At 42.6% G+C, this 27015-nt stretch overlaps 1 protein-coding gene across 2 annotated transcripts in view; it reads right to left on the minus strand.

Annotated features, from left to right (window-relative positions):
* The window catches only part of LOC121677453 (guanine nucleotide-binding protein subunit alpha-11-like), a 50134-nt gene that overhangs the window by 6770 nt on the left and 16349 nt on the right, over nt 1-27015 (minus strand). For both annotated transcript variants that reach the window (XM_042056204.1, XM_042056203.1), the window contains exons 5-6: nt 22929-23057; nt 14463-14592 (exon numbers count right to left, since the gene is read on the minus strand). In XM_042056204.1, the coding sequence (XP_041912138.1) occupies nt 14463-14592; nt 22929-23057 (259 nt within the window). The remainder of the gene's footprint in view (nt 1-14462; nt 14593-22928; nt 23058-27015) is intronic.

The raw sequence follows: 27015 nt of genomic DNA on the forward strand, positions 1-27015 counted from the left end.
CCAAGAAATCTTAACAGACCAGGGTACAGCCTTTCTGTCCAAACAGTTGAAGCAGGTCTATAGTTTACTTGGTATCAAGGGGATCAGGACCACACCATATCACCCACAAACTGATGGCCTGGTTGAACGTTACAACCAGACTCTGAAGGGTATGATCAGGAAGTATGTGGCTTCCAACGGAAAAGATTGGGACCGCTGGCTTCCATATTTGCTTTTTACGTATCGTGAGGTACCCCAAGCCTCTACAGGCTTCTCACCGTTTGAACTTTTGTATGGAAGACCGGTGAGGGGGCCCCTCGATTTGTTGAAAGAGGCCTGGGAGGGACCAAAAGCTCCAGAGACCCACAGCGTTCTCTCTCATGTCCTGCAAATGAGAGAGAAAATGGAGGAAATGTCAGAACTGGTCCGGAGTAACCTTGAACAGGTGCAGCGTCGCCAGAAAATCTGGTATGATCGGACAGCCAGACAAAGAACCCTTCATACGGGACAGAAAGTCCTTCTACTCCTACCCACCTCTGAGAACAAGCTGTTGGCCCAGTGGCAGGGGCCATTCGCGGTAAGCCGCAAGGTGGGACCTGCGACCTATGAGATCGACGTGCCAGGCAGAAGGAAGTCCCAGCGGGTCTTCCATGTTAACCTGCTAAAGGAATGGAAGGAGCGTGACACCCAGGCTAGTGTGCAGCTTCTGGTGCGAGCCGTTGGAGAGGACGAGGACAACCCAGAGCAGTTCTTCCCGGCCACTCAACCACCTTCAGCTCTTGACCTGTCTCACCTTACTCCACAGCAACAGAGGGAGCTAGAGACAGTCCTTCCGGCTGGACTGTTCCAAGAAAAGCCCGGTTTCACCACAGTAGTGGAGCATTCCATTCCTCTGAAGGATCCCACTCCGGTCCGTCAGAGAATGTATCGCATCCCAGAGCGTTTACTCCCTATGCTCAAAGACGAGGTAGAGGAGATGCAGACACTGGGGGTCATTGAGAGATCCCACAGTGAATGGAGCAATCCGGTTGTTCTTGTGCCTAAAAAGGACGGGACAATCCGGTTTTGTATTGACTTTCGCAAAGTGAATGCCCAGTCACAATTCGACGCCTATCCCATGCCCAGGTTGGAGGATTTGATTGAACGCCTGGGTAAGGCTAGTTTCATCACCACCCTGGACCTGTGCAAAGGCTATTGGCAGGTTCCCCTGGCCAAGCAGGACCGGCCGTACACTGCCTTCAGGACCCCTCAAGGATTATTTCAGTTCATTGTAATGCCTTTTGGCCTGCAGGGGGCGCCAGCCACGTTCCAAAGGCTCATGGATTGTGTTCTTGAGGGCACTGGGTCTTTTGCCGCGGCATATCTTGATGACATTATGATATACAGTACCATGTGGAAAGACCACCTGCATCATGTTGGTGACGTGCTACAGCGCATCAAGAGTGCAGGACTCACAGTGCACCCCAAAAAGTGTGACTTTGCCAAACCAGAAGTCAGGTATTTGGGGCATGTACTGGGAAGAGGGATTATCCGACCCCAAAAAGACAAAGTGCAGGCTGTAAAGGACTGTGCACAGCCACAAACCAAAAAAGAGGTCTTTCCTCGGACTGGTTGGGTGGTACCGCAGGTTTGTGCCAAACTTTTCCTCCCGAGCTGCACCACTTTCGGATTTGACCCGGAAGTCTGGGTCCAGTCGAGTGCAGTGGGGGCCAGAGCAGGAGTCAGCCTTCAATGACCTGAAGGGGGCTCTGTATCAGGATCCAGTGTTACAGAGCCCGGACTTCGACAAACTGTTCACGGTCCAGACTGATGCTTCTGGCGTTGGACTAGGGGCAGTCTTGCTCCAAGGAGAGGGGACTGACCAGAGGCCTGTGGCTTATATTAGCCGCAAGCTATTCCCCCGAGAGACAAGATATGCAGCTATTGAGCTGGAATGCCTAGCCATCAAATGGGCTCTTGATACCTTTAGGTATTACTTGCTAGGCAGAGATTTTCTGTTAGAGACTGACCACCGCGCTCTTCAGTGGCTTGAAGCGTGAAGGACTCGAATGCAAGGATAACCAGGTGGTTTCTTGCTTTACAGCCATATCGGTTCCAGGTACATTATCATACTGGGAAACAAAATGTGGTCGCAGACTTTTTGTCTCGCCACCCTGGTGGTGAGACTTCAGAGGGGACGGGAAATGTGAGAAACTGAACTTTATTGTTCTCACTACCTCATCCGCGTTGCCCTGCAAGCGCAGACACGAGAAAGAGACTCATTTGTTCGCACACACACGCACACAGTTCCCCACTGCGTCCCTCTTTGAATGTAAAATGTTTTGTTCGTGATGTTAAGTGTTGTTGCATGTTTGGTGGGCTTTGCGTTATACAAGAGATGTACGGGGGTTTTTATTGTTGGTGTCGGGTGTTTGCCGCCGGTTTGGCGTTCGTTCACGCTGTAAACCAATTGTTTGGTTTGCGGCGATTCCGCTCATTCATTCATTCACTCATTACAACGTCATTACCAACTTCATTCTTGTCAATAACAATTACATAGTGTGGTACCCACTAGCTTGTCGTCCATTTGCCATGTCATATTGTCTGTATAGTGCCCATAATCTGGTTAACGCATACATCTACTCACAACACTTCCTGACGTTCCGACCTCTGTCACTGTCCCATTGCGGAAGCGCGCTCCGCGCCGGGACAGGTTATTTTAAACATTCTGCAGGGGTAGGGAGCAGGGCATTATGCTACAGGGGTGTTTAGGATATTCTTTTGGTTGTTTTGTTTCTTTATGCCTTGTGGTTAGGTACATATTTATAACAGACATATGTTTTGTTCATTATATACTTTTCTGTTGTTTTCTATATCATTGTTATGTTGATTTATGTTATGTATTAGTGAGCCCTATTCTGAGTACTTCCCTAGCTCAATGGTGTGCCTCAATTATCCCCATTTGACAGTAATAGCTGGGGCTATTTAATGGGATAGCTCAGTTCCCAAAGGGTGCGTAGTAGGTGAAGGACTGTCCTGTTGTGAGGCAGAGTAAGTTATGTGTTATGCTGATACTTTGGACTATGCATTGTTTGTGCTATCTTTGTTTGTTTTTGGTAGGGAAATTATTAGTGTTGCTATTTTTGAATATGGTGAAAAATAAATAATTGAAATTAACAGAAGCTACATCCAACCTCTCCTGCAAGTGCCGTTTTCTCCATCTCCACCTAAAACTCACAATCCAACACGTGGGTTGACCGCCCGGTCGCTCACACAAACCAAGACATTTTGCACAACAGCAAACCTTGGTTCACTCCTAATCTTAGTAAGCTGCATCAAGCCAAAGAGGAGGCCTACAGTAGTGGGGACCGGGGCCTATATAAGCAGGCCTGGAACAAGCTGACGAAGGAGATCAGGGTAGCCAAAATAAGCTACAGTGAGAAACTAAAAAATAGCCTCTCAGCCAATGGCCCTGCATCAGTTTGGAAAGGCCTGCAACCGATCACGGATTAGAGACCATCCCCCCAGAAAATCCCAGACTGGCTGACGACCTGAATGACTTTTTTTTTTTTTAAGTATATTTTTTGGGCTTTTTATGCCTTTAATAGATAGGATAGTGGAGATTGACAGAAAGTGAGTGGGAGAGAGAGTCGGGGTGGGATCCGGAAAGGACCACGGGGCGGGAATCGAACCCGGGTCGCCGGCGTACAGTGCAGGTGCCCCAGCCAGTCGCGCAACTGCTGGGGCCGACCTGAATGACACTTTTACTGCAGGTTTGAAAAGCATCCATTATCACACCCCTCACGCACAAAAGGTTTTCCCTCAACACCCAACCCCCTCCCCCCACCTGCGCTAACAATCTGTGAGAATGTGCTGGCTCTTTCAGAAGCATAAGATCAAGAAGGATGGTGATGGTGTGTCCCACTCCTGTCTGCGAGTCTGTGCTGAACAGCTGGCGCCAATCTTCACGCAGCTCCTAAACCAGTCCCTGGAGCTGTGTGAAGTGCCCTCTTGCTTCAAATGCTCCACCATCATCCCAGTCCCCAAAAAACCCTCCATCACAGGACTAAATGACTACAGGCCCGTCGCCCTGATGCCTGTGGTCATGAAATCCTTTGAAAGATTGGTGTTAAGCCACCTGAAGGACATAACAGGACCCCTGCTGGACTCCCTGCAGTTTGCCTAAAGGGCAAACAGGTCGGCGGATGATGCCGTCAATATGGAACGTATGCCTGGATCCTGTTTGTGGACATGGGGCCTCGGCATCATTCCTGAACTCCTACATCAGAATCTCACCCAGTTCTCAGTGCCTGCCACCAGCTGTCAGTGGATCATCAGCTTCCTGATTGACAGGCAGCAGCATCCAAAACCCGATCCATCAGCACTGGCGCCCCACAGGGGCGTGTCTTCTCCCTCTACACTAATGACTGCACCTCAAAGAACCCGTTTGTAAAACTCCTGAAGTTTGCAGATGACACCACCATAATTGGTTTGATCCAGGACGGTGACGAGTCTGCTTACAAGCAGGAGGTGAAACAGCTGGTCCAATGGTGCAGTCAAAACCACCTGGAGTTAAACCCCAAGAAGACCATGGAGATGACAGTGGACTTTAGGAGAAGCCTAAATATCCTGGATATTCAGGATACTAGACCCCTCATTTCCTGGTTACAAACTGTTCAACCTCCTTCCCTCTGGTGGGCGATACAGGGCACTGTTCACCAAAACCAGCCAACACAAAGATAGCTTCTTTTCCCAAGCAGTCACTCTTTTGAACGCTCAGAGATAGCCCCCACCTTTACACTGAACAAAGTCAGTCACCACTGTTTTGCTCATCTACCTTATGTATATTTCAACCTTACAATTACAATATAGTTATTAATATATTGCAATTGTACTGAACTGCCTTGCACTATATTTATAGTTCAGATTATTTAATTAATAATGGGAAGGCAGCTCCAGTTCCCACAGGAGATATGCAGCACCACATTAAGACTAGAGGGTGACACGGGAATCAATTTTCACTCCCGTCCCATCCTGAGCCCGCACAAATACTCCCGTCATATCCCGACGTGACAGCGCCCCCAAAAGAATTCTGTCCCGCAAAATCCCGAGAGAAAGACTCCCGAATCCCGTCCCGTTCCCTATGTTGATAGATAAAGTTATCCGACTGTTACCCAGTAGCGTGCAGTGACCATACATTTTGGTAGTACAGTAGGGGTAACTTTTCTTTAATAGCCGATCATTTTGGGCTACATTAAAATTACATATTTTACAGGACTTTGCTGTAGGCTATGCTTAAATCATTTCATAGTCAGAATCTGAGATTCTGTAGATCTGCAGTAGGCTAACCCATCAGTTAAGTTTGCACCGTTCTCATCACGTTAAACCAGCGAAGCATATATGGGTAAACAAAACTATTTTTTGTGTTCCGCCAGGGTTATGCGATAAATATATTGAGGAATGCGATCGTCGAGGTGCCATGCCCCAACATTGCATGACACATTAAACTCAACGAGAATCGCCAACATCAACAACAAACGTATTGTGGGTTGTAATTGGTTCTCTTTTCTAAAACGAAATGCCTCACGTCTTTGGGCGCACTCACTGCATTGCAGCGTCATTTTTTAAAGTTAATCTCTGGCTTCCCGCCAGCTCCCGTTTATTATTTCCTGTCCCGTCCCAATCACGTTACCAACAGTGAAATTTACTCCCGTACTGTGGGAAACCCGCGGGAGTCCCGAAAAATTGTCACCCTCTAATTAAGACCAGACGTGGTGCTGTGGTCTGCAGCGGTGAGGTCAGCAATTCTGATCAAGCTGACAGTGCCATGGGAGGAGGGACTGGAAGCCGCATATGAGAGAGAGAAGGCAGAGTATGCAGACCTAGTCACAGAATGCAGAGAAAGTGGATGGAGTGTGAGGCTGTACCTGGTGGAGGTGAGGTGGGAGCCAGAGGCTTTGTGGGCAGATCTACATCATGCCTGCTCAAGGACCTGGGACTACGTGGAACTACACTGAGCAGATCCACCAAAGAGCTCTCTGAGGAAGCGGAGAAAGCAAGCCACTGGCTCTGGCTGAAATGACGAGACAAGGCTTGGGGAGTAACATCCAATTATGTGCGAGGACGCTTGTGCCCAACACTAAACTCGTGCATGAGCTGTCATCTACCAATCAGCATGTAAAAACTGGTGCCGGAAGTTGCAACCATGTAACGCCATGTTTTCAAAAATGTCGGCGCCCAAATGCCATGCTAAGTGGCTGAAGCTAACCCTTCAAATCCTGACCCCCTGGTGTTACAGTAGGCTAGTGCAGAACTCAAGGTTAGGAGCTGCACTGAGACACTACATAATTCCTAGTTCACATCCCATACCCCAGGGGGAGCTGGCTGCGTCTTTAGGGCATGTCATTATAAGTTGGGTGGAGAGGGAACTCTCGTGGTTCTTTGCGACTGCCCGCATCGTGTGGCGCGAGTTCCAAACCAGCGTCGTGTCCATCGGACGTGGTCTCTTGAATCCTACAAGGAACTGAAGGATCTTACCATCCACCTTCCTGAACGTACAATCAATCGCTTGTGCTGACTGGCACTGGTGCCAGGCTTGTGCTGATCTGGAGGTAAGCCTTCTCTCCCCTGGGATATATACACACACACACACACACACACACCCTTAGCATCTTACATTCATACCTCCACGTTAAATTACACGCATAAAGTTAGGGGCTCCGGATGCTAGGACGGTTTGATAGTGTTACAAACAAGCCAAGTCCACCCCAACAAAGACACGAAAACTGCCAAGACGCTATCTCTGACAAACCAATACAAACAAAAGGGTTACAAAACTAGCTCACTTACCTGCTACGTTGTCTAGGGATTCTAAAATAACTACACGCTAGCTAGGACCTGGGTTGTAACGTTAACCTTGCCCTGCCGTGTATGTGTGAACGTGAAATTTGAAAACTAGGTCAGTATGGATGAACTGTGGGTGCGACTAATGAGAAGGCCAGGAGCGTAGCTTACCATCCGCCGAAGAACGCACAGGGATAACCCAATCCTTACTCCCAGCGAGTGGCCAGCCCAAGCTCCAAGTCCTTCAGGTCAAAGTTTTATCTTACGACGACGGTAGTCCACAAAAAGGAGAATGTCCAAACAAGAATCCTAAAAAGGTCTGAGAGGTCATGGCACGCTGCGTTGCCGACACAGAAACTCACATCATGGGAAAACGCGCCACCTCAATCAGTCACCTGTTTCCCATTTTCAAACCTTGGTGCGTCCACGCCCACTAATCAGCTGACGCTTCCACGGCCTTCTCATATCAGTGTGTAGTTTCCCTGACTGTCCACTACGTAACATTCCTCCCCCCCTCGGACCAAAAAAAAAAAAAATGTCCTTTTTTTTTTTTATAAATTTTACTTTTTTTATACCGAGATGGGCACTGACCGGCTCAGTGGTCTCCATCTCATCAGGCACCTCAGGCCCCTCTGAAGCAACACAGACCACTGGAAGAACTGGCTGCTCTGTTTGGTCCATATATGGTTTTAAGAGATTGACATGACAGAGGCGAGACTTAGTCCTACGATCAGGAGTGCTGACCACGTAGTTCCTATCACCAACCTTTTCCTCTATGGAATACGGGCCACAGAATCGTGTGCTCAAGCTATTCCCCCGCATAGGCAGGAGCACTAAGACCCTGTCGCCAGGCCGGAAAGATCGCTCAACAGCCTTCTTGTCGTACTGAGCCTTCATGCGAACCTTAGCCCTCTCTAAGTTCTCACGAGCCACTTGGCACACAGCCGCCAAACGGTCTCGGAAAGTCACTACATACTGCAACACATTCCCTTCACTGGACTCGTTGATGAGTCGTTCTTTAACTATCCTCAAAGGTCCCCGGACCTCATGTCCAAAGACAAGCTCAAAGGGCGTAAAACCTGTAGCCTCACTTACACTGTCCCTTAGTGCAAACAAGAGAAGGGGAAGCGCTGCATCCCAATCTCCCGGATGTTGAACTGAATAGGCCCTCATCACAGTCTTAAGGGTCTGATGGTAACGTTCAATGGCCCCTTGAGACTGGGGATGGTACGCCAATGAAGTGACCTGCTCTATTCCCAGTTCACACAGGACACTGTGACACACACCAGACACAAAATTTGATCCCCCGATCAGACTGTACTCGCTTCGGGAGACCAAATCGAGAAAAGAAACCAATCAAAGCATCTAAGACAGGCTTTGCCTTAATATTCCTAAGAGGCACCGCCTCAGGAAACCGTGTGGAAACATCATATATAGTCAGGAGATATTCATTACCTTTCTTTGTCTTGGGCAAAGGACCCACACAATCAATCATAACATGAGAGAAAGGCTCCTCCACCACAGGCAAAGGACACAGTGGAGCCGGTGGAATGATCTGATTGGGTTTCCCCACTAGCTGACAGGCATGGCAAGACCTACACACTGCTACCACATCCCTATGTAGCTGAGGCCAATAAAAGTGTTTGAGAACTTTAGCCTGAGTTTTTCTAATATCCAAGTGACCAGCCATTGGGGTCTCATGGGCTAAGCGCAGAACTTCTGTCCTAAAGCTCGGTGGCAAAACCACTTGATTTACAACACTCCACACTTCTGTGGCAGGCCGGTCAGAGGGTCTCCACTTCCGCATCAACACGTCATCCCTTAAGTAAAAACCTTGAGCCATATCTCTACTTTCCTCAAAACTAGCAGCACTGTTCCTAAGAGTAGAGAGACCTGGATCTTCTTTTTGTCCAGCAATGAGAGATTCACGGTTATACTGCTGGGCATCGGGCAGCCCCTCCAAAACGGCAAAGAAGGTGTCTGACAGTTCAACCGGCAGATCAACTAGTTCCTGAGAACTTGGCTTCCGGCGAGCCTGAGAACGGGTGACAACACATGCAGGGAAAACTTCAGGACATTCCTGCTCTAAAGCAAGCGTATCAGGAGACTCACAAGGCACAAAACTCACCACAGGAGTGGCACAGACACGCCCACCTGCCAGATCGTTTCCCATCAGTAGGTCGGCGCCCTCTACAGGTAAAGAAGGTACTACACCCACTGTGACATACCCTGTAACCAGACTAGATTTTAAAAAGATTCTGTGGAGAGGTACAGCACCATATTCACCCCCAAGCCCTTTCAACAGAACTGAAGCATTTACAGACGTACAATCGGAGAGTGGCAATAAGCCAGATACAATCAGAGACTGGGCGGCACCTGTGTCACGCAGTATCGTAGCAGATACCTCATTTTCCCCTTCCCCAGGGGCAACCACCCCTTGAGACACAAAGCTTTTATATACGTTGGAGTCCACACCACATGACTCATGTGCCGACAGAGAACTCTGCCTACTCTCCGCAGATACTAGTGATACAGGCTGATGGACATTACTCTGGCCTCTACTAGCTAGTAAACGGCACCGAGACTTAATATGCCCTGGTTTCTTGCAGTAATGGCAAATTATGTCAGAAGGGTTAGAAGTTCGAAAGGGCTTATCTGCCAAGACCATCTTGCTAGTGGGACGAGGCGGAGGCTGACTCGACTGACCAAAGTCTTTCCTACCATCCATGCTTGAATTTCTTACCGGAAGCGAAGGCTTGCTCTTCCAAGTGTCACGATGGACTAAAACATAATTGTCGGCCATCTCAGCTGCCTTCCTATGCTCAGTCACCTGCTGTTCATTCAAGTGGACCTCAATGGGACGGGGAACACTGTTCTTGAACTGCTCTAAGATGATCAACTGTCTCAGTTCTTGAAAAGTATGAACTTCACAGGAACGCAGCCACTTATCAAATCTTAATTCTTGCTGTCTAGCAAAATCCACATAACTCTGCCCTATGGACAACTTAGCATGCCTAAAGTGCTGTCTGTAGGCCTCTGGCACCAAGTCATAAGCCCGCAGGACTGCCTTCTTCACAGTCTCATACTCACTACTGTCAACAAAACCCAAAGAAATATAAGCCTCCTGACCCTTACCTGTAAGCTCTCTGCAAATTAGGGTGACCCATTCATCTTTAGGCCATGATCTTTCTGTCGCTATGCGTTCGAATGCTTCAAAGAAAATATCGGGTGACTCTGGGCAGAAGCGCGGCATTATCTTCAAACACTTCGACACATCAAATCTTTCTTCATGCTCTCTCTGACGCTGACGGTCCTGAGTGTCCCTCTTGGTTTGCTCAAGTTTTGCATTAACGACCTGTAACTCCATCTGTTAGTCTTTTTCCCTTTGTCCTGCCTCCCTCTCGCGCTGTTCTGCCTCAAACACCCTCTCTCTCTCCCGCTGTTCAGCTTCATATGCTCTCTCCTTCTCTTTACTGATCTCCTCAGACTGTCTGGTTTTCTCTCTTCGGATCTCCGACTTACGCTCATCTTTTAAACCCAAATGTACCGCTAGACAATCAATGAGTTTAATCTTCTTCATGTCCTCCGTGTAGTCAATCTCAATAAATTCAAAAACCTGCACAAGCTCTGGTTTGGTAAGCTTTGTTAACCGCCCGCGAGTTACCTCTTCCCCAAGAAACTCGCGCACATTAAATTCCATGGCTAGGCCTTGATTGACGTCTTCACTTTACTTACCCAAAACAACGCGGCAAAACAAAACGCACTACCAACGTAGCAACAGAGCCACACATTCAAATATGTGCACATACAACAAAATTCAAATACATGCACATACAACAAAAACATTTTACTGAGCTCAAGAAAGTGAACTAATCCTCAAAGCAAAATGCAGCAGAAACACAGACGCGCACCAATGCGCGTTTTAACAGCCACAAGGAAATCCAGGCTACACCAAATTATACCAATTCTCACAAACACAAAAGTAGCCTATGGGCTGTTTTAAAATTCAAATGAGATAGTACACTTTAATACAAAACAGGAATAGAGAAACAGCCAGCAACCTTGTTGCGTTACCACAATGCATAAACGCGACCCACAAACTTGGACTTAATTGCTACCGTCAGTCTTATTTATAGTTCGCAACCCGCTAAAGACACTAATTACTGCGTCAAATACAATACTGCTAAAGACACTAATTACTGCGTCAAACCCATCCCGGACGAGCCCCCACTTGTTACAAACAAGCCAAGTCCACCCCAACAAAGACACGAAAACTGCCAAGACGCTATCGCTGACAAACCAATACAAACAAAAGGGTTACAAAACTAGCTCACTTACCTGCTACGTTGTCTAGGGATTCTAAAATAACTACACGCTAGCTAGGACCTGGGTTGTAACGTTAATCTTGCCCTGCCGTGTATGTGTGAACGTGAAATTTGAAAACTAGGTCAGTATGGATGAACTGTGGGTGCGACTAATGAGAAGGCCAGGAGCGTAGCTTACCATCCGCCGAAGAACGCACAGGGATAACCCAATCCTTACTCCCAGCGAGTGGCCAGCCCAAGCTCCAAGTCCTTCAGGTCAAAGTTTTATCTTACGACGACGGTAGTCCACAAAAAGGAGAATGTCCAAACAAGAATCCTAAAAAGGTCTGAGAGGTCATGGCACGCTGCGTTGCCAACACAGAAACTCACATCATGGGAAAACGCGCCACCTCAATCAGTCACCTGTTTCCCATTTTCAAACCTTGGTGCGTCCACGCCCACTAATCAGCTGACACTTCCACGGCCTTCTCATATCAGTGTGTAGTTTCCCTGACTGTCCACTACGTAACAATAGCCCCTAGACTAGTGTATTAAACCCTTTCCTGTGTACCTAGCGTCTACGAGACCGTAACACCTGGTTTCAGCACACTCCGAAGAGACCCAAGGTTAGTGTTGATGGAATATGTACTTATCAATGTGCATTTTAAGCCTTAAAGTAATTTTGGGATGTAACTAGGCCTAGATAATCTTTTGCTTGAGTAGGCTAGTGTTAGTGTTAGTGTTAATTGACGTGAATGAACGACAAAATACTTCCACACGGGTGATTTCAGAGTAGCAAGAGGGGCTTCGATTTCGGTGCGTTTGTGCATCATACATGGCATACATGCGATGATTGAGATGTAATTTCGATCGATTTCGATATAAAATCAAAATACTGACACCCCTACTCGTTAGCTCCCCATTTTCGTTCCGATGACTGCTCCCTTCCTTCCCCTTTTCCCTCTCCCCTTTCCATTCCCGGAGCCACGTCTGTACAACACGCCACGACTCATAAAGAGGCGTTCGTTCAAAGTTTCACCTCACTAGCTCCCCATTTTCCTTACGAGTTAGCGAGCACCTGGTCTCAGCCGGCTCCGGTAGCGACTGCGACGCTACTCCCCCTAACCCTCTTTCCTTCCCCCTTTCACCTCCCGGGACCCTGTCCCAGGCCATCATTCCATCTGCCTACTCATCATTCATGCTATTCATGCCTCCGGCATGTTTACCAGCCTTCTATGGGTTGCTGAAATGCAGTGAGTTTACATGCCCCTCGTCTCATTTCATTCCCGATGGCTACTCATTGCAGATCTTGAGCGTTAGACCAGGACACAATTAGGTTACTACCAAACAGAGTAAACCGATCAGTTCCAATAAGGACACTCCATATTCATATTTAACTCTGACTCAGATCTTCAGCTTTTCACACTACATCTCATATCAGTCAGGTCAAGCATCGCCTACTAGCCTGCTCTTCATCTCAGACGAAGGGTACTCATCACTCGTCACAGGTTCCAGACTCTTTTAAAATCCATCTTGTCAAATCTGGTTCCCGCAGACTGCTACTCTGTGCATTCATTCAGGATAGGATGTGCTACTACAGCTGCATGCAGCTCCAATCTAGTGGATCTACGACTTTCTAAGCAAGCACTAATGTAATTTCGGTGGCGGCCTTCTTTTCTGCTTCTGCTTTTGGGGTGCAAGTGGCCATCGTTCTATCACGATCTCCGCTTCAGGCATTCCAGGACCACGACCAGCTACCATGCCAAACAAGTGTATAGCTTATACGCTCAGCATAACAATCATATCAACGGGCGAACTAGTGAAATGATGTTTTCTAAACAAAGTTCGGGAGGAGCCCTTAGGGATCATTGACAGCAATTAACTCACCTGTCTACCGCCACCAGGATATTTAAGCTGACCTCCTTATCCATACGTCACACGCTGCAATCATATCGACGGGCAAACTAGTCCCTGACACCTACTTGCAGACTGACCAATGAATCTGCCACCGTCTCTGACCCTAGTAGCCACTGCCACGCTTTGCCACTACTGTTTTTTTGTTACAGATTAATTACAGATGATAAAGACGTAAGTTTCTTGCCATTTCGTCGGATAAGAGCACTTCTACCTCGCATTCGCTGGAAATAAACTTTTGTTTTTAATTGATTTCAATTATTACATTTAGGTTCGAGTACGGATAGATCCACAAATGAGTTTTCCTTCTTATTAATATTGCTGGATAGGCCATTTTGTCTTTGCGGAGGTCTGCGCTCACGAGTGGCCTTCTCGTTAGCATATTAAAATTAGTGATTGAGGGAGGAGAGAGGGTGGAGTGTAATGCTCGTGCATGTGCGCTTAATTTCACGTTAATTGGGATGTACAAAGAAAAGTTGTGCAGATTCCTGCCTACGCACAGTTTCATATATCTGAATTTGTTTGTGCATGCTCTACTTTCCAGGTTTTCACGTACACAATGTTTTAGTAGGAATTCTATGCAAGCAAGTCTTTGTACATGAGGCCCCTGGACCGAGGACGGAGCCTATGTCAAAGACTCTCATTGTTGCTTGTTCCATGTGCCCTTTTTTCAGTTTGAGCCCCTTTTCCTCCAAAGGTCTCTTCATGGCCCTACTCACTCACTCCATTTTCTCACTCAATGACGTTTTTTGAATAAATGGAATGTTCAGGTCAGACAATTCAAAGTGTGTGAAGTGATCACTAGCGGTGAGTCAGAGTGGGGATGTCCTGAGATATAGCCAGTTATGGTATGTCTCTAGTCCAATCAGAAATAAACAATAGTTTGACAAGACCTAACTGCTGTATACATAATATATTTATACAGCACATAGAATATATAAAACATGTTTGACAGAACATTTTATTTCTACAAGTTATTTCTATTATAATTTTCAAAAAAGTATCTGAAAATGTAGTTGAATAGAGTTGGCTGTCACTACATTTGCTAAATAAGTTTTAACCAGTTCAGCTAGGTAAATTAATGGGTAACGCTTTAGAATAACATGTGCTTATTAGGTATTATCAGTGCATAATAAGCAGTTAACAATTCATTACTAACAGTTAGTTAACTGTTGTTATCCTTTAATAACATTAACTAACAGTTAACATGCAGCTTGTAAGTGTTAATAAGCAGCCTTTTAAGTTCCTTACAAGCATATTTGTTTCCAGTTAACAAGCAGCTTGTTAATGCTTGTTTATGGTGTATAAAACAAAGAGGTGGATAACTAATACGGCAAATTAAATCAGCTCAGATTAGCCTTACGTAATAGCCACAATATATGGCAGGGTTACTGTGACATTAAAAAAGAGCCATAGGAATATGAAAATAAAAATGATTCTCACATCTATATCATTTTCCTCCAACCGCTGGTCATACTCGCTGAGGGAGGCCAAAAATATGAGGGACGTCACATTCTCAAAGCAATGGATCCACTTACGTCGCTCCGACTTCTGTCCACCCACATCCACAATCCTATGTCACAAGCAGAGCAAGAGAGAAATTATCACTGCTTACACAACCATTTACTTAACAAAAATTATGCTGTTTTCTCACCTTAAAGGAGAATTCCGGTGTGATATTGACCTAAAGTGTATTGAAACATGATACCGAGTGTGAACGTATGTCTCATAGCCCATCTCGGCTTGTCCCCTGCACTCCAAAATCTGGCGCTAGTTAGCCGATGCTACCAACAGCTTTTTCAATAGTGGTGCTTCGGCATCGGGCTAGCCATGCAAATAAATCACTGTTTTACACCCATTTACGAGGCTCAATGTATCTCCACACTTCATTGGTAGACTTCCGAGGGCCCTGACATTTAAAACGAGACATTGAGAACTTTGAAAAAGCACTGGTAGTTTACTTACAAGACGATTTATACAGACAGTATCTTCACGAAGTTTAGCGTTTGCAGCCATCTTGAATTTAGTCATGATAAGTCGAGCAACGAGTAAGAATTAACAGGTATGATAAGGGATCAGATTCCAAAAATAATTCAGTGGAAATGCATGGATTCCAGTTTCTTCCAGTAGCAGCAACCGGAATCCATGCATTTCCACTGAATTATTTATGGCCAGTCTCAGACTACCTTTTAAAACAAAAGAATGCATGACTACATGAGTCAACAATAGCAAATTTCACACTTCCATGATACATGACATTCACTATAAAAAAAAAAATCAAAATTGTGACAAACAACATGACTGATTAAAACAGTGTCCACTAAGCATACCCTGCTTATTTCGACCCTCTGCCCAACATAGCTAGAGGTGCCAGTGGTAATAGTGATGATAGTGTCCGTAATGGACGTGGTACAGACAGCAGGGGTAGTAAAAATAGGGCTCTGAAGAACTACAAAGTCACCAGCGATAGGAACTGATTTGACCAGGCTACTTTATTGTATAGTAGTTTACAATTGTTGGTATATGTGACTGTTTTCATGTTCATTTGTTATGTGGGTGCCAGAGTAATACAGTTATATTCAATTTACTATCAATATCTCATTGCTTCCACGCATAATACATTTAAATGTTAAAACAGCTTGCCATGGATGCACACACAATGGTAAGCTCTGCTTTCAAGTTTATCCAGTGTAGGCAGCTTGCCATAAGGTATGTTAAAACGGCTTGGAATTGGCAGGTCATGGAGAACGGCATTGGCAAGTAACCTAATCCAACGTCAAGGGACTCACTGCTTTCAAGTTCATTCAGTGTGTTCCCATATGCTTCAAGAAATTTGATGTCTTCTCCCATAACAGGCAATAGTTTTAAACATGTTAGCCTATACAGTATGTCGGTGTCTCGATTCCCAGCGCTAGTACGCATTTTAACAGCAACTATGCGCTAACATAGGCTACCCCCTGTCAGAGCAGCTTAATTAGTGATAACATACGAAGATGGTTCCGTAGTCTCTTTGACAGCTCAGGGATATCAGAGAATGTCTAATAAGGGGAGAACTTCCACTCTCGGAAAAATTCCGGTTTCTGAACTGGTTGCAGTTCCTTCTCTGGTTCCATGTGAGGGCGCTTGTCCACGAGTGCAGAATGGATGGAGGTCTATGGAGCTGTACCCCTCAAAATCCACTTTTCTCGGGATATATATAATATAGCACAATGCTAGCGTGTTATGGGCAACAACGGCAACGATCCAACCTGTAAGAAATCGAAAGGACATAAGTACTCGTTCATTCAACTTTCGACCTATAACCCATGTTGAACTTGTAAAAACTACAATCAAATCTGAGATTTCTCAACGACAGTCACGTGTAAGAGACAAATTTAGCCGTCTAGCTCCATAGACTCCCATTCATATTGCACTTATGGTGATCGCCCCCAGTGGAACTCTGGTGGAACTGCAACCAAAATTCGGTACAATGGGACTTAATAGGGAGTGGCCAGGCTCTCCGTAGACGGGCTCTGGGGATATCAATGCAGAGGTATGTTTGTAAGCTACATATTAATGTTTTTGCAAGTAAACTTTTAGCATTATCTTTATATTCATTGTGATGCTATATGGGCCTCATGCACATGAAAGATTAATGTCATGTAAATGTTGTTCGAAACACACAGTGAGTTTTCAGTTTACAAGTTTGCTGATAACATTTCAAATAGATGCCAGTTAGTGCATTTGCAAGGTTATTGTGTAAAGTATGCTGTTGATGTTGTTTCATAGCTCTTGTCATAGATTTTGACAAGAGCTTGTGATATTGCTTTAAAGTAGGCTACTTGGTATGGGCTCAGGCGAGCTGTCAAACACTGTACACTAGCCTACTGTATGTGGTGCACCCCTCTGCTTTAAGCTTATACATATAGCGTTTGTTAACTAACTGTATCTGGATGTGGTTTTCTGACAGCGCATGACATGCAGTGATGCCTCGCAGTGAAAGCGGGTTTTGGTGCCCAACCCTAGTGTATACAGACACGCAGGGTTTACGGGTTTTTTTCTTTGGTATTCTTGGTGAAGTTTGTTGTTTATTTAGGTTTGATGGATGCACTACTGCAGTAAATAACGGTCCATCTGAGCACTCTCTCAAACTGAATAGAATAATTCAAATCACACAATTGGATCACACAAGGCACAATTGAATGAAATGGAGCTGTCAACAAATCAGAAAAGATGCATATGCATACTAATGTCAGTCCAGGGAGTTCAACTTTTATTTTGTATTCATTTTGTGTCTATTCATGTATTCATTTGAGATCAAATTTTTTAGTCGTAAGTACCAGTGTTGCGCACGTTGATCTAAATTGAGCGGGTGTTAAATATTTTTAATAATATTCGGGTCATTTGCAGGCGGGTCAATTAAAATAAATGAAATATATTTTAAAAATATTTACAATATCATGTGAAGGCTGACATCAACAGTTAAAGGTGATATATGTAAGAATGTAACTTAAGGTAACTTAAGCTAAAGCAGTTAGATTATGGCAGGAACTCTGTAAAATCATGGTAGTGTAGTGTAGTCGAGTCACTAAACCTTGAGTCCAAGTCCAGTTTATGTCTTCTTAACAACCTCAGCACACCAAAATAGATGCTAGTTGTTTTTTTAAGCATTTGATGAGGTAAATGCCCAGTTTGGGTTTCTCCATAAACACTTAATGGAGTAAAAATATATAAGAAGCCTCTCTTTTTCCTCACTTCACTGTTGTGATGCTTTGTTGAAAATTTCAGAAGCTCACAGATGGTCAAGTGATTCATAGCTAGTACTCTGATTGGATGATCTAAAAATATTGCCCATTAGTATCTAAATCGTTCAGATAAAAATTATGTTGCCCAATGTCAATGGGAAAGTGTCACTCAGTAACATTGCCCGGCAACATTGCGCAAAAAGTTGCCCCGTGTAAGGTACAAAAAATGTCAATAATTAACAGAATACATTTAAACAAGTTCTATAAATCACCCCTAATACAGACAGTGTACATGTTGATGTGTGTGTGTGTGTGTGACTGACACTTATTTTCAAATATAAAACTAAATTTCAGGCCTAAATTTGGGGCAGGACAGAGTAGGGCGGAGATGGGGGGCCGTGCTCAGTGTCTCTCTCAGCCAAGGGCACCTTGGGCTGAAAAAGGCTGAAGACCCTTGCATTAACATTAATAGTGTGGCGTTTAAATCCAACCAAAACACTCAAACACAGGTAAGGGTAGTTCAGGTAGCTTCGAGCAAGGAAAAAACAGCTGCGAGTACACAACACAACCACTGGTGGGGAAACATGCTCTCCAAGATGACTTCTGCTTGAATGTTTTTATTCTGCTAACTCAAAGTTGAGTTGTGCACACACAAAACAACTTCAGCAGGCAGTTTGGGGTGGGAACTAAGGGAAGCACTGGCCCCTTATGATTGGCTACTTTCATGTGACATATTGTTACATGAAAAAGAGTCAAATAACGTTGTTGCTACATGTCAATAAATACATTTGATGAAATGAGGCATGTATGTTAAGTGATTTAGACCTCTACATTCTGACTAACAATTTAAACATACTACAACATACTTTCAGTGCATTTCCTATTCCTATCATAAGATAGAGAAATGGAATAGGCTTACTTAATCTGTAACATTAAATGTATAGTTCTATTTTAGGATGTTAGTTGGGGACCAAAACAACGTTGCAATTTTAAGTAAGATCGGAATATGCATTTATATAGTCAGGTTCCTTATATTCAGATTTTAACCTTTGTGGGAATTTCTTGGGGATTAGGTAAACTAAACATTTTTGGAAAGGTTATTGTATAAGGAGTCAGAAAATCAATGTTTGCATTTGATCAGATGTCTATATGGCAGCCATATTGAAGTTTAAAAAATGGCTGCCATAAAATGTCAAATTGGGTAACACTTTATAATAACTACACACAATTCATAATTTATTAAGCCTTTGTTAGTTATTAGTTAATAGTTTGTTCATCATTATTAATTTCTTGTTCATACATAATTTATCATCAGTAAAGCATTTGTTCACACAGTTATAAATGGTTTGTTCATAGTACATAAGCCTATCCAAAAAATATGTTTGTAAGTACATGATTTATACTTAATAAATATTGAAACAACCACTTATAAATGAAATCATTTTCCCAATAAAACAGTTGCTAACTATTACAAAATGCTTTGTTCCTTATTTGTAAAGCATTGTTTCCCCTAGAATTTTTTCCAGCAGCGGTGCTGTTGATCGTAGGAAGCACCCGCCCGAAACATCTGAAAAAATGACTCCTTAAATGGTGACTTCTGGTGGATTTTGTGAAAGAAATGGACAGATTAAGTTACAAATTATGGCATTATGACATAACCATCAACACAAGCATGATTATTGCAGTACTTGAACAGGATTATTCATGCATGTTTTTCTTTCACCTTTTTCATTTACATTATTAGTATTAGCCACTGTACAACTGTACACTGTACAAACTATTACTATTTAGAATATACAGTGCTGTGCATAAGTTAAGACATTTATATATAATGTATTTATTTACGATACATGATGCATTAAAAAATAATTGATGTCCTATTTTTTTTTTAATTAAGGCATTAAGACAAAAGGCAAAATATGTTATTTATTCCTCCCTTTAGTCAATTTCAGCATGGGTGTCTTAACTTTTGCACAGCACTGTATAAACTATATAGACTTCTCTTTCATGCCATTACACTGTATTGGTGCTGTCGAATTGAGTGCCTGTCACTTTAATGCCGTGACGGCCTGTGACGCTGGCTTGATTCTCACGGTTTTAAGCTAACTTAGTAGCGTTGTTGTAGCCTGGCCTTGGCCTGTCTACGTACTTCCGGTCGATTTATTTTCCCTACAGTACAGTACTGCGAAGTCAGAGAGTCTGGTTTCCAGGCTAGCGTTGTTGTGCATGGTGCATAAGAATATATGGATGAAATTAATTATGTTTCCCATGTCATTTGGTAAAATAAATGGTCAAAAATTCGAAGAAAATCTATCTTGGATTATAGCAGATAAGTGTCTTGTATCATATCTATAATTTTGGTGAGCTCTACGGGAATTACAAACTATCTCAGATGTAAATGCTTGCGTATCCTATTACTCAAATTCAATTAAACCCACCAATAGGCTAGCTAGACCTTAGTTTCACAGCCCATGCACATGTGAGCTACAGTAGGCATGTTAGCAATACAGGGCTTAAAAGCATTGCCTGCATCACAAACAAAAACGAAACAATGCGTGGATTTATCTGGGAATAGGCTACTGAAGGTAGGGGCGAGCTATCTCGCTGACGTGTTTAATTTGGTTCCTTGGTTAACATAATGTAGGCTACGTTTTTTTGCACAAAATTGCGTCTGCTAATAAACTTAAACATAAACACAAACAAAAGTGATCTCCTGTGGAATCCCTGACTGCGCCTTCAACATTAGCCTACTATTATTTGTTGACATGAAACCTGAACGAACGGCAGCTGTTCCTGAAGTTCACTTGCGTCTATTTATTTTTTTTAATTAGGCAACTTTTTTTGCAGTGGCGCTTGAATTCCAGGAGCGGCACTGCGCCGCTGATGAATACATTGTAGGGGAAACACTGATTTGTACACACAGTTATAAATAGTTTGTTCATAGTAAGTAAGCCTATGTCTAAAATGTGTTTATAAATTAATTGTTAATACTTACCACATTGAGTGCCAAAAACACAATATTGCATGTCTTGTTCCCATGCGTTGAGTGCCAAAAACGCAAAATTGCGTTTTTAGCTTTTTTTAAATTACGAAAATAGACACTTTTTTGCACACCTTATGTGCGATTTTGGGAACTCTATCATGAACAGAACTCAAATAGATGATGATCGCTGGTGGTTTTCCGCTTTGAATTGTGTGTAGTTATTATAAAGTGTTACCTAAAAGGGTAATATCTCAACTTCTGAATAAACTGGAATGTTGATTTTTACTGCTAAACCCACACTGTAAGGGTCAAGTAATCCAATGCATGAGTAGGTAAAAATGACTGTGGTTGTTTTCTTGCAATATCTTTGTAATGAAAAGTTACTCACTTTATCAACAAGTTCACTCATTACTCATAAAAACATAATATTTATTGTGGGAATGATTTTAAAGACATGCACATTGCAAACCTACTAGAATGGGTGCTGAGAGTGATCCACACACAAAGTAGCCTGGCTATGCTAATGTTTATTTGAATTTTAAAAGCAATTTGATAGTCTTCCCTACCAGGGGAGATGGGGCAGCCATGGCCTACTGGTTAGCACTTCGGACCTGTAACCGGAGGGTTGCCGGTTCGAACCCCGACCGAAGTAGGCACGGCTGAAGTGCCCTTGAGCAAGGCACCTTACCCCTCACTGCTCCCTGAGCGCCGCTGTTGGTGCAGGCAGCTCACTGCGCCGATTAGCGTGTACTTCACCTCACTGTGTATACACTGTGTGCTGTGTGTGTTTCACTAATTCACGGATTGGGATAAATGCAGAGACCAAATTTCCCTCACGGGATCAAAAAAGTATATATATTTATACTTATACTTCAAAATAAAACAGCAAGGCAGATGAACATACAGAATAGTCACAGAGAAATAACTGTAGGCTCCCAAATAGCCTATTTAAACTTCCCACAAAGTGAACTAGCATAGCCAAGCCAGCTGCAATGTCTCAGAACTCTATACTGTTTGGTCTAATCTGGGTTTTGGGATAACTTTTCCCCTTAAACAACAATATAGCACCTTAATAATATTAATTTAATAATTGACCATTTTTATCAGAGCTTCCCCTCTTCCAAAGAGCAGCAACCGCCATGGTGTGTATATGTGTAAATATATACACATTTGAATATGACCGTCGTCAACTCATTTGAATGTCCCTCAGCAATGTACAGTGGTCTCTTAATTTTTTCAGGAGCTGTATATATTTTCAACAAATCCATCAAACATAGGTGTAGTTGTGGAATGGAATAAGAAATACCCCCCCCCCCCCCCCAACAAAACAAATCGCTATGTTAGCTATATAATTTATAGCATAAACTTTGGGGGCAGCTTTGCCACAAGTAAACCACTCTTTTAAGTCATTATCTACAGCATGCTAAAAAAAAAAAAGAGTGAGAGTGTCTGCAGACAAACTGGACTATTTTTACCTTTGTAAGTGTAATGAAAAGTTTTATAAAGGACTGTTTGTGCAGTCAGTGCACTAACTATTACTATTCTAGTTTGTGCCAATTTGTGAGAAGAAAGTCCGCACAAGTCCATTACCAAACTCTCTTCCTTTTGGTGTCTGTTGACAGTAATCGACTTGTACTGACTACTTCTAGCAAGATGGCAAATGTCCTTTTTTATAACAAAGGTTTTTTTTCTTACAAAGGTAAAAATACTTAAGATTGTCTGTAGAGAGCCTCTCCATAGTAACATCACTGAATGACAGTATGCTATTTACAATTTTCTGTAAAGTTTGTAAACACGTTATCAAAATCAACTTAATGCAGAACTATATGCATGCACACATCTTTTGTTTAAGCAGGAGAGAGAATACGCACGCACGCTACAGAAGTTGTAGGCTGTTGTTTTTTTTTACTATAGGCATATCTATAGTTGCTGGTTATCAGCACACAATGTTATAAGCCAATTCACTAATTCAAGACTCATTATGGATATAACAGTTTTGTGTGCGTACCATAGCATTCATTCCAGCAGGCGCCATAGCAAAGCTGCCCCCAAAGGCAAGTTGTAATATTCCGGTCTTACTACTCAAAACTGCACAAATGAACGTTGTTTTGGTTCCAAATGAAAGTAAACACTCTTTATCATCTAAATATAGACCCTAGGTTGTTCTTAGACTGGAATTGTTTTTCAAGGCTTTTTATTTACCTGAGTGTTATCCTCTCAACACTAAAGGAATAATCATTGATGCCCGTAGTGGGCACTCTGACCCGAAGGACATCTTGAGCAGTAGGGATGTAGTCAGGGCCAGCTATACGCTCAAGATTTGTCATGAAGCTGTATCAGTGGAGACAAAGAGATTTGCATTATATTTATGTGCTTTACAAACATCACAGACATATAAATTCCACTTGTTCATGTTTCAGTTACCCTTTAAATGAAGTCCTACAATTAACTGTTTTCATTCAATTCTGTTACGTTTTAGAATATAGCCACAGGCATTCAGACAACTGAGGTTATATTTGTGACTAGAACGTTTTGCATGTACGCATCAATGTTTTTTTCAGTAAGTATATTTCCAATAAGGCTAGTCACATAAAAAGTTCACCAGACATTAGTATTACCTCAGGAAATCCACATAAAGAAATCCTGACATTAAAGTCCTTAAATAAAGTTATGTGTAATAAAGTGGAATGACACAGGAAAAAAGTACTGAACGTGCCAACTGAAGTGTCTTCAATACTTTGTGGAAATGCCTTGTAATGATAGCTTCGAGACATTTCATGTATGAAGAAACTAATCAGTCGCATTATTCAGGTGTGATTTTGGACTATTCTTCTAAACAGATCTTCGGCATGTTGTAGGCTAGATTTGCGTGAGTTCTTTCTATCTGCTTACTTTTGTGAGTTGCGACCACCTAGGCTATGTTATAGACGTTCTATGAGGCCCTCTCGGAATGTTCAAGATTTAACTGATCTTTAGTTCCTTCCTCAAATGTTCAGTTGGATTTACGTCAGGGCCTTGATTTTCTTTCTCTGAAACCAATTGAGTTTCCTTTGCTGTATATTGCTTTGGATCGTTGTCCTACTGGAAGGTCTACCCACGTCTCATCCTCATCCTCCTAGTGGATGGCAAGATTCTCCTGGAAAATAATGGCTCCATTTAGGGCTGGGATAAACAATTATTTTTTAAATGATTAATCTAGCAATTATTTTTTCGATGAATCGATTAATCTAACGATTCATTTTTTCAGTCCGATTCGATTTCGATTATCTCCCCATTAATTCACTAATAGCAACTTATACATGTTTATTTACATATCTGAATGAAAAAACATGAATTCTTTAACATTGCAATATATGTTTATTGCTCTTAAGATTCCAAAATAAAAGACTATACAAGTGCAAAGTAATGCATTCTTAGTCAGAGGTAGCATTCAATAAAGTTCAGTAGTGTATGTCTAATTGAGTGCCTGGTCATTTTAAGACGTTCGTGTGGGAATCCTTGCAATTAACATTAACACAGTTAAAAGGATGCTGATGTGTGGATGCAATTCATAACGTAGTTAGTTCAAATAACGGTTCGTTCTTCTCCTTTGGACAAGCACTTTTGAGTCTTGGAAAACACTTTTCCATTTACATTGGGATTTTGCAAACATTCAGAGTCAATAAAATGAGCCCTGCATGATAACGAATACAAGCAGCTGCAAGTAAGCATGCTAAACTTGACATCCAAACAGTATTCTAACGTTAGCTTTGAGATACTGCTTGATTGCATACTGTAACTTAACTTAGTCTCCTCAATGTACTATGTTGTGATAAGACCTTAAGAGAGTTTACTTTAACTTTAAAGGTAAACTATGCAGTATTGGCAATTTCCTTACTGTTTTCTCGGTTTTTGCTTCTTTTTCGCTGGCTCTGTCATGACGAATGTCTGAGAAACTCCATCACTACCTTTTTCTAGCCTGTGCCTGGCGTGTATGTGTATTTGAATGCAGTAAAGCAATTCGTTACACACGTTATACTTCCTGACACTGAGGGCATCGGCCCGCCGGCCCACAGTTGCAAGAGTGTTTTTTCCGCTCACAGGCGCTAGGGGGAAACGAGACGGCCACCATTCAACCCAAAAAAAGTCATATAACCATTTCAATGACTCTGAAGCTGTTAAATTAAGGTAAATTAAGCTAAAAAACTTGCATATTAAGCTAAAAAACCTGCATAGTGTGCCTTTAATGCAGCAGTTTTGAACAAATTTGCACAGCATGGTCATGATGCTAAGTGGATTTAATAGCAATTTAGCCCACTGTGTTCTATGCAGTGCTTCTATGTGGCAACAACAATCCTTTAACAACCGTGAATATTTTGTTAAATGCACATATGCAGAGGAGGAGCAGCGGGCTCGTTACGAGAGAGAGCGGGCGGGGCGAGGAAAGGCTGTGTGAGTAAAAAGTGCAGCTCAATGAAATTATTTTATCTTATCTTTAATTTAAATAGTAGGCCTACAACATAGAACATCAATGTGTGGTGGCCGGTTTTGATTTTGTGGTGCCCAGCCACAGATTAGTCAATGTATGGAAAACACTGAAGGTGTAAATGTAAAAATATTTAGCAGCACACGTTATGCTTGACGAATCGACGCTCATATTTTGCGTCGACATATTTTTTGTCCCAGCCCTAGCTCCATTCATCTTACCTTTAAGTCTGCCAGTTTTTTAGAGACACAATTTTTTTTATAGCCCATTAATATATACTAACCCAGCTGATATTAATTTGCACAAATAGGACGTATAATTACTTACTATTAACAGATTTTAGCTCATTCCTGGCCTTTCCTTGCTTTCGTGAAGTGCTTTTTCTTAGTGTGTTCAATATTTTTTCCTGTCTCATTTCACTTTATTACACATAACTCATGGATTTTAATGTTTGGATTTCTTAACATGTGTGGATTTAATGTGGAGTTAATACTAATGTAATTTCATGTCAATAGCCTCATTGGAAAAATACATACTGAAACTAAAATTGATGCCTTCAATACTTATTTCCCCCGCTTTATCTTACTTTCTATATATGTTTCAATGGCTAGAACAATTGTGGTACATCTTTATGCAAAAGGTTGAGCAACCCTGAACAAAATATATATTATGGTAATTTTTCAAGTGAAAAGAAGTAAACAAAGTAGGAATGCGCAATATTATTGGTACATCAGTATTGTCAGATAACAGTGTAAGAATTTTATTATTGACAGAGGGTTTTAGAAGAAGCATCACACAGATCTTTTCAGATAGGATGATACCTACTCTAATCAGAAAATGTCTTACTGTATGTCAAATTCCATATTTCACATCTACACAAAGTTGAAATGATTTCTTATTAATCATGAGCGTATATCTATATTTCTTTAAAGGTGCAGTCAGGGATTTTACTCGATTTCAAGCCCATAACATTTTTTGTCACATTCAGCAATCATCTCCTCACGACTGGTAACTGCCATTCCGTGAGTACACTGTAAAAAGCCCCGGTCTCTGTAGGCAGCCCAGGTCAGAAAACTGGAAACAAACAAAGCGGGGGTAGCATGTCCCCCAAACAAAAACGAAAACCTGCGTGAAATTTCTCTGGGAATACTGAAGGGGTGAGATACCTCTCTGGCATGTTTCATTTGGTCCTTGGTTAAAATATAATGTTTCTTTGTACAAAATAATACATTTAAATATAAACATAAATACAAACAAACGCGACTTCCTGTGCAATCCTTGATTGCACCTTTAAGTATACATTTTGGGTAGAATCAAAGGAAATGTGCTTGTATCTGCAACAAATAAGCCATCACAAAGATGGCAAATGGTTAATTCTAGTACAGGAAGGACCATTAAAGGGAAACTTGGCAGGATTTCCCCCTCTGCTGGAGAAATTGCGCATTATGCTGTGGAAAAAGGTAACGATAAAGCACATGGATTTGTTTACAAGCAAGCAAAACGGTTAGCATAAGTTCGGCAGACAATGTGGACGTTACAAGGTAAGAAACACGATTTAAAACGAGTTTCTTGTTTCTCACTTCTCTTTCCGGGACGGTAGTCTCAATGTTGCAAGGTTGGTTTTCCGCCTGGGGACGCTAGGGGCAGCGGGAAAAGTCACCATTTTCAATGGAACAGGTCAATTAACGATCCAAATGATTTCTAAACGGGTTTATTACGTTGAAATAGTTGCCAAGTTCCCCTTTAAAGGAAATAAAAAAGATTTGGTATCACCATTGGCAAGTTTTACGTCCTTCAACCTAACAAGACATTTCATAAGCAGAA

Source organism: Alosa sapidissima, chromosome 12, assembly GCF_018492685.1.
Source record: "Alosa sapidissima isolate fAloSap1 chromosome 12, fAloSap1.pri, whole genome shotgun sequence".
Taxonomy (NCBI): domain Eukaryota; kingdom Metazoa; phylum Chordata; class Actinopteri; order Clupeiformes; family Clupeidae; genus Alosa; species Alosa sapidissima.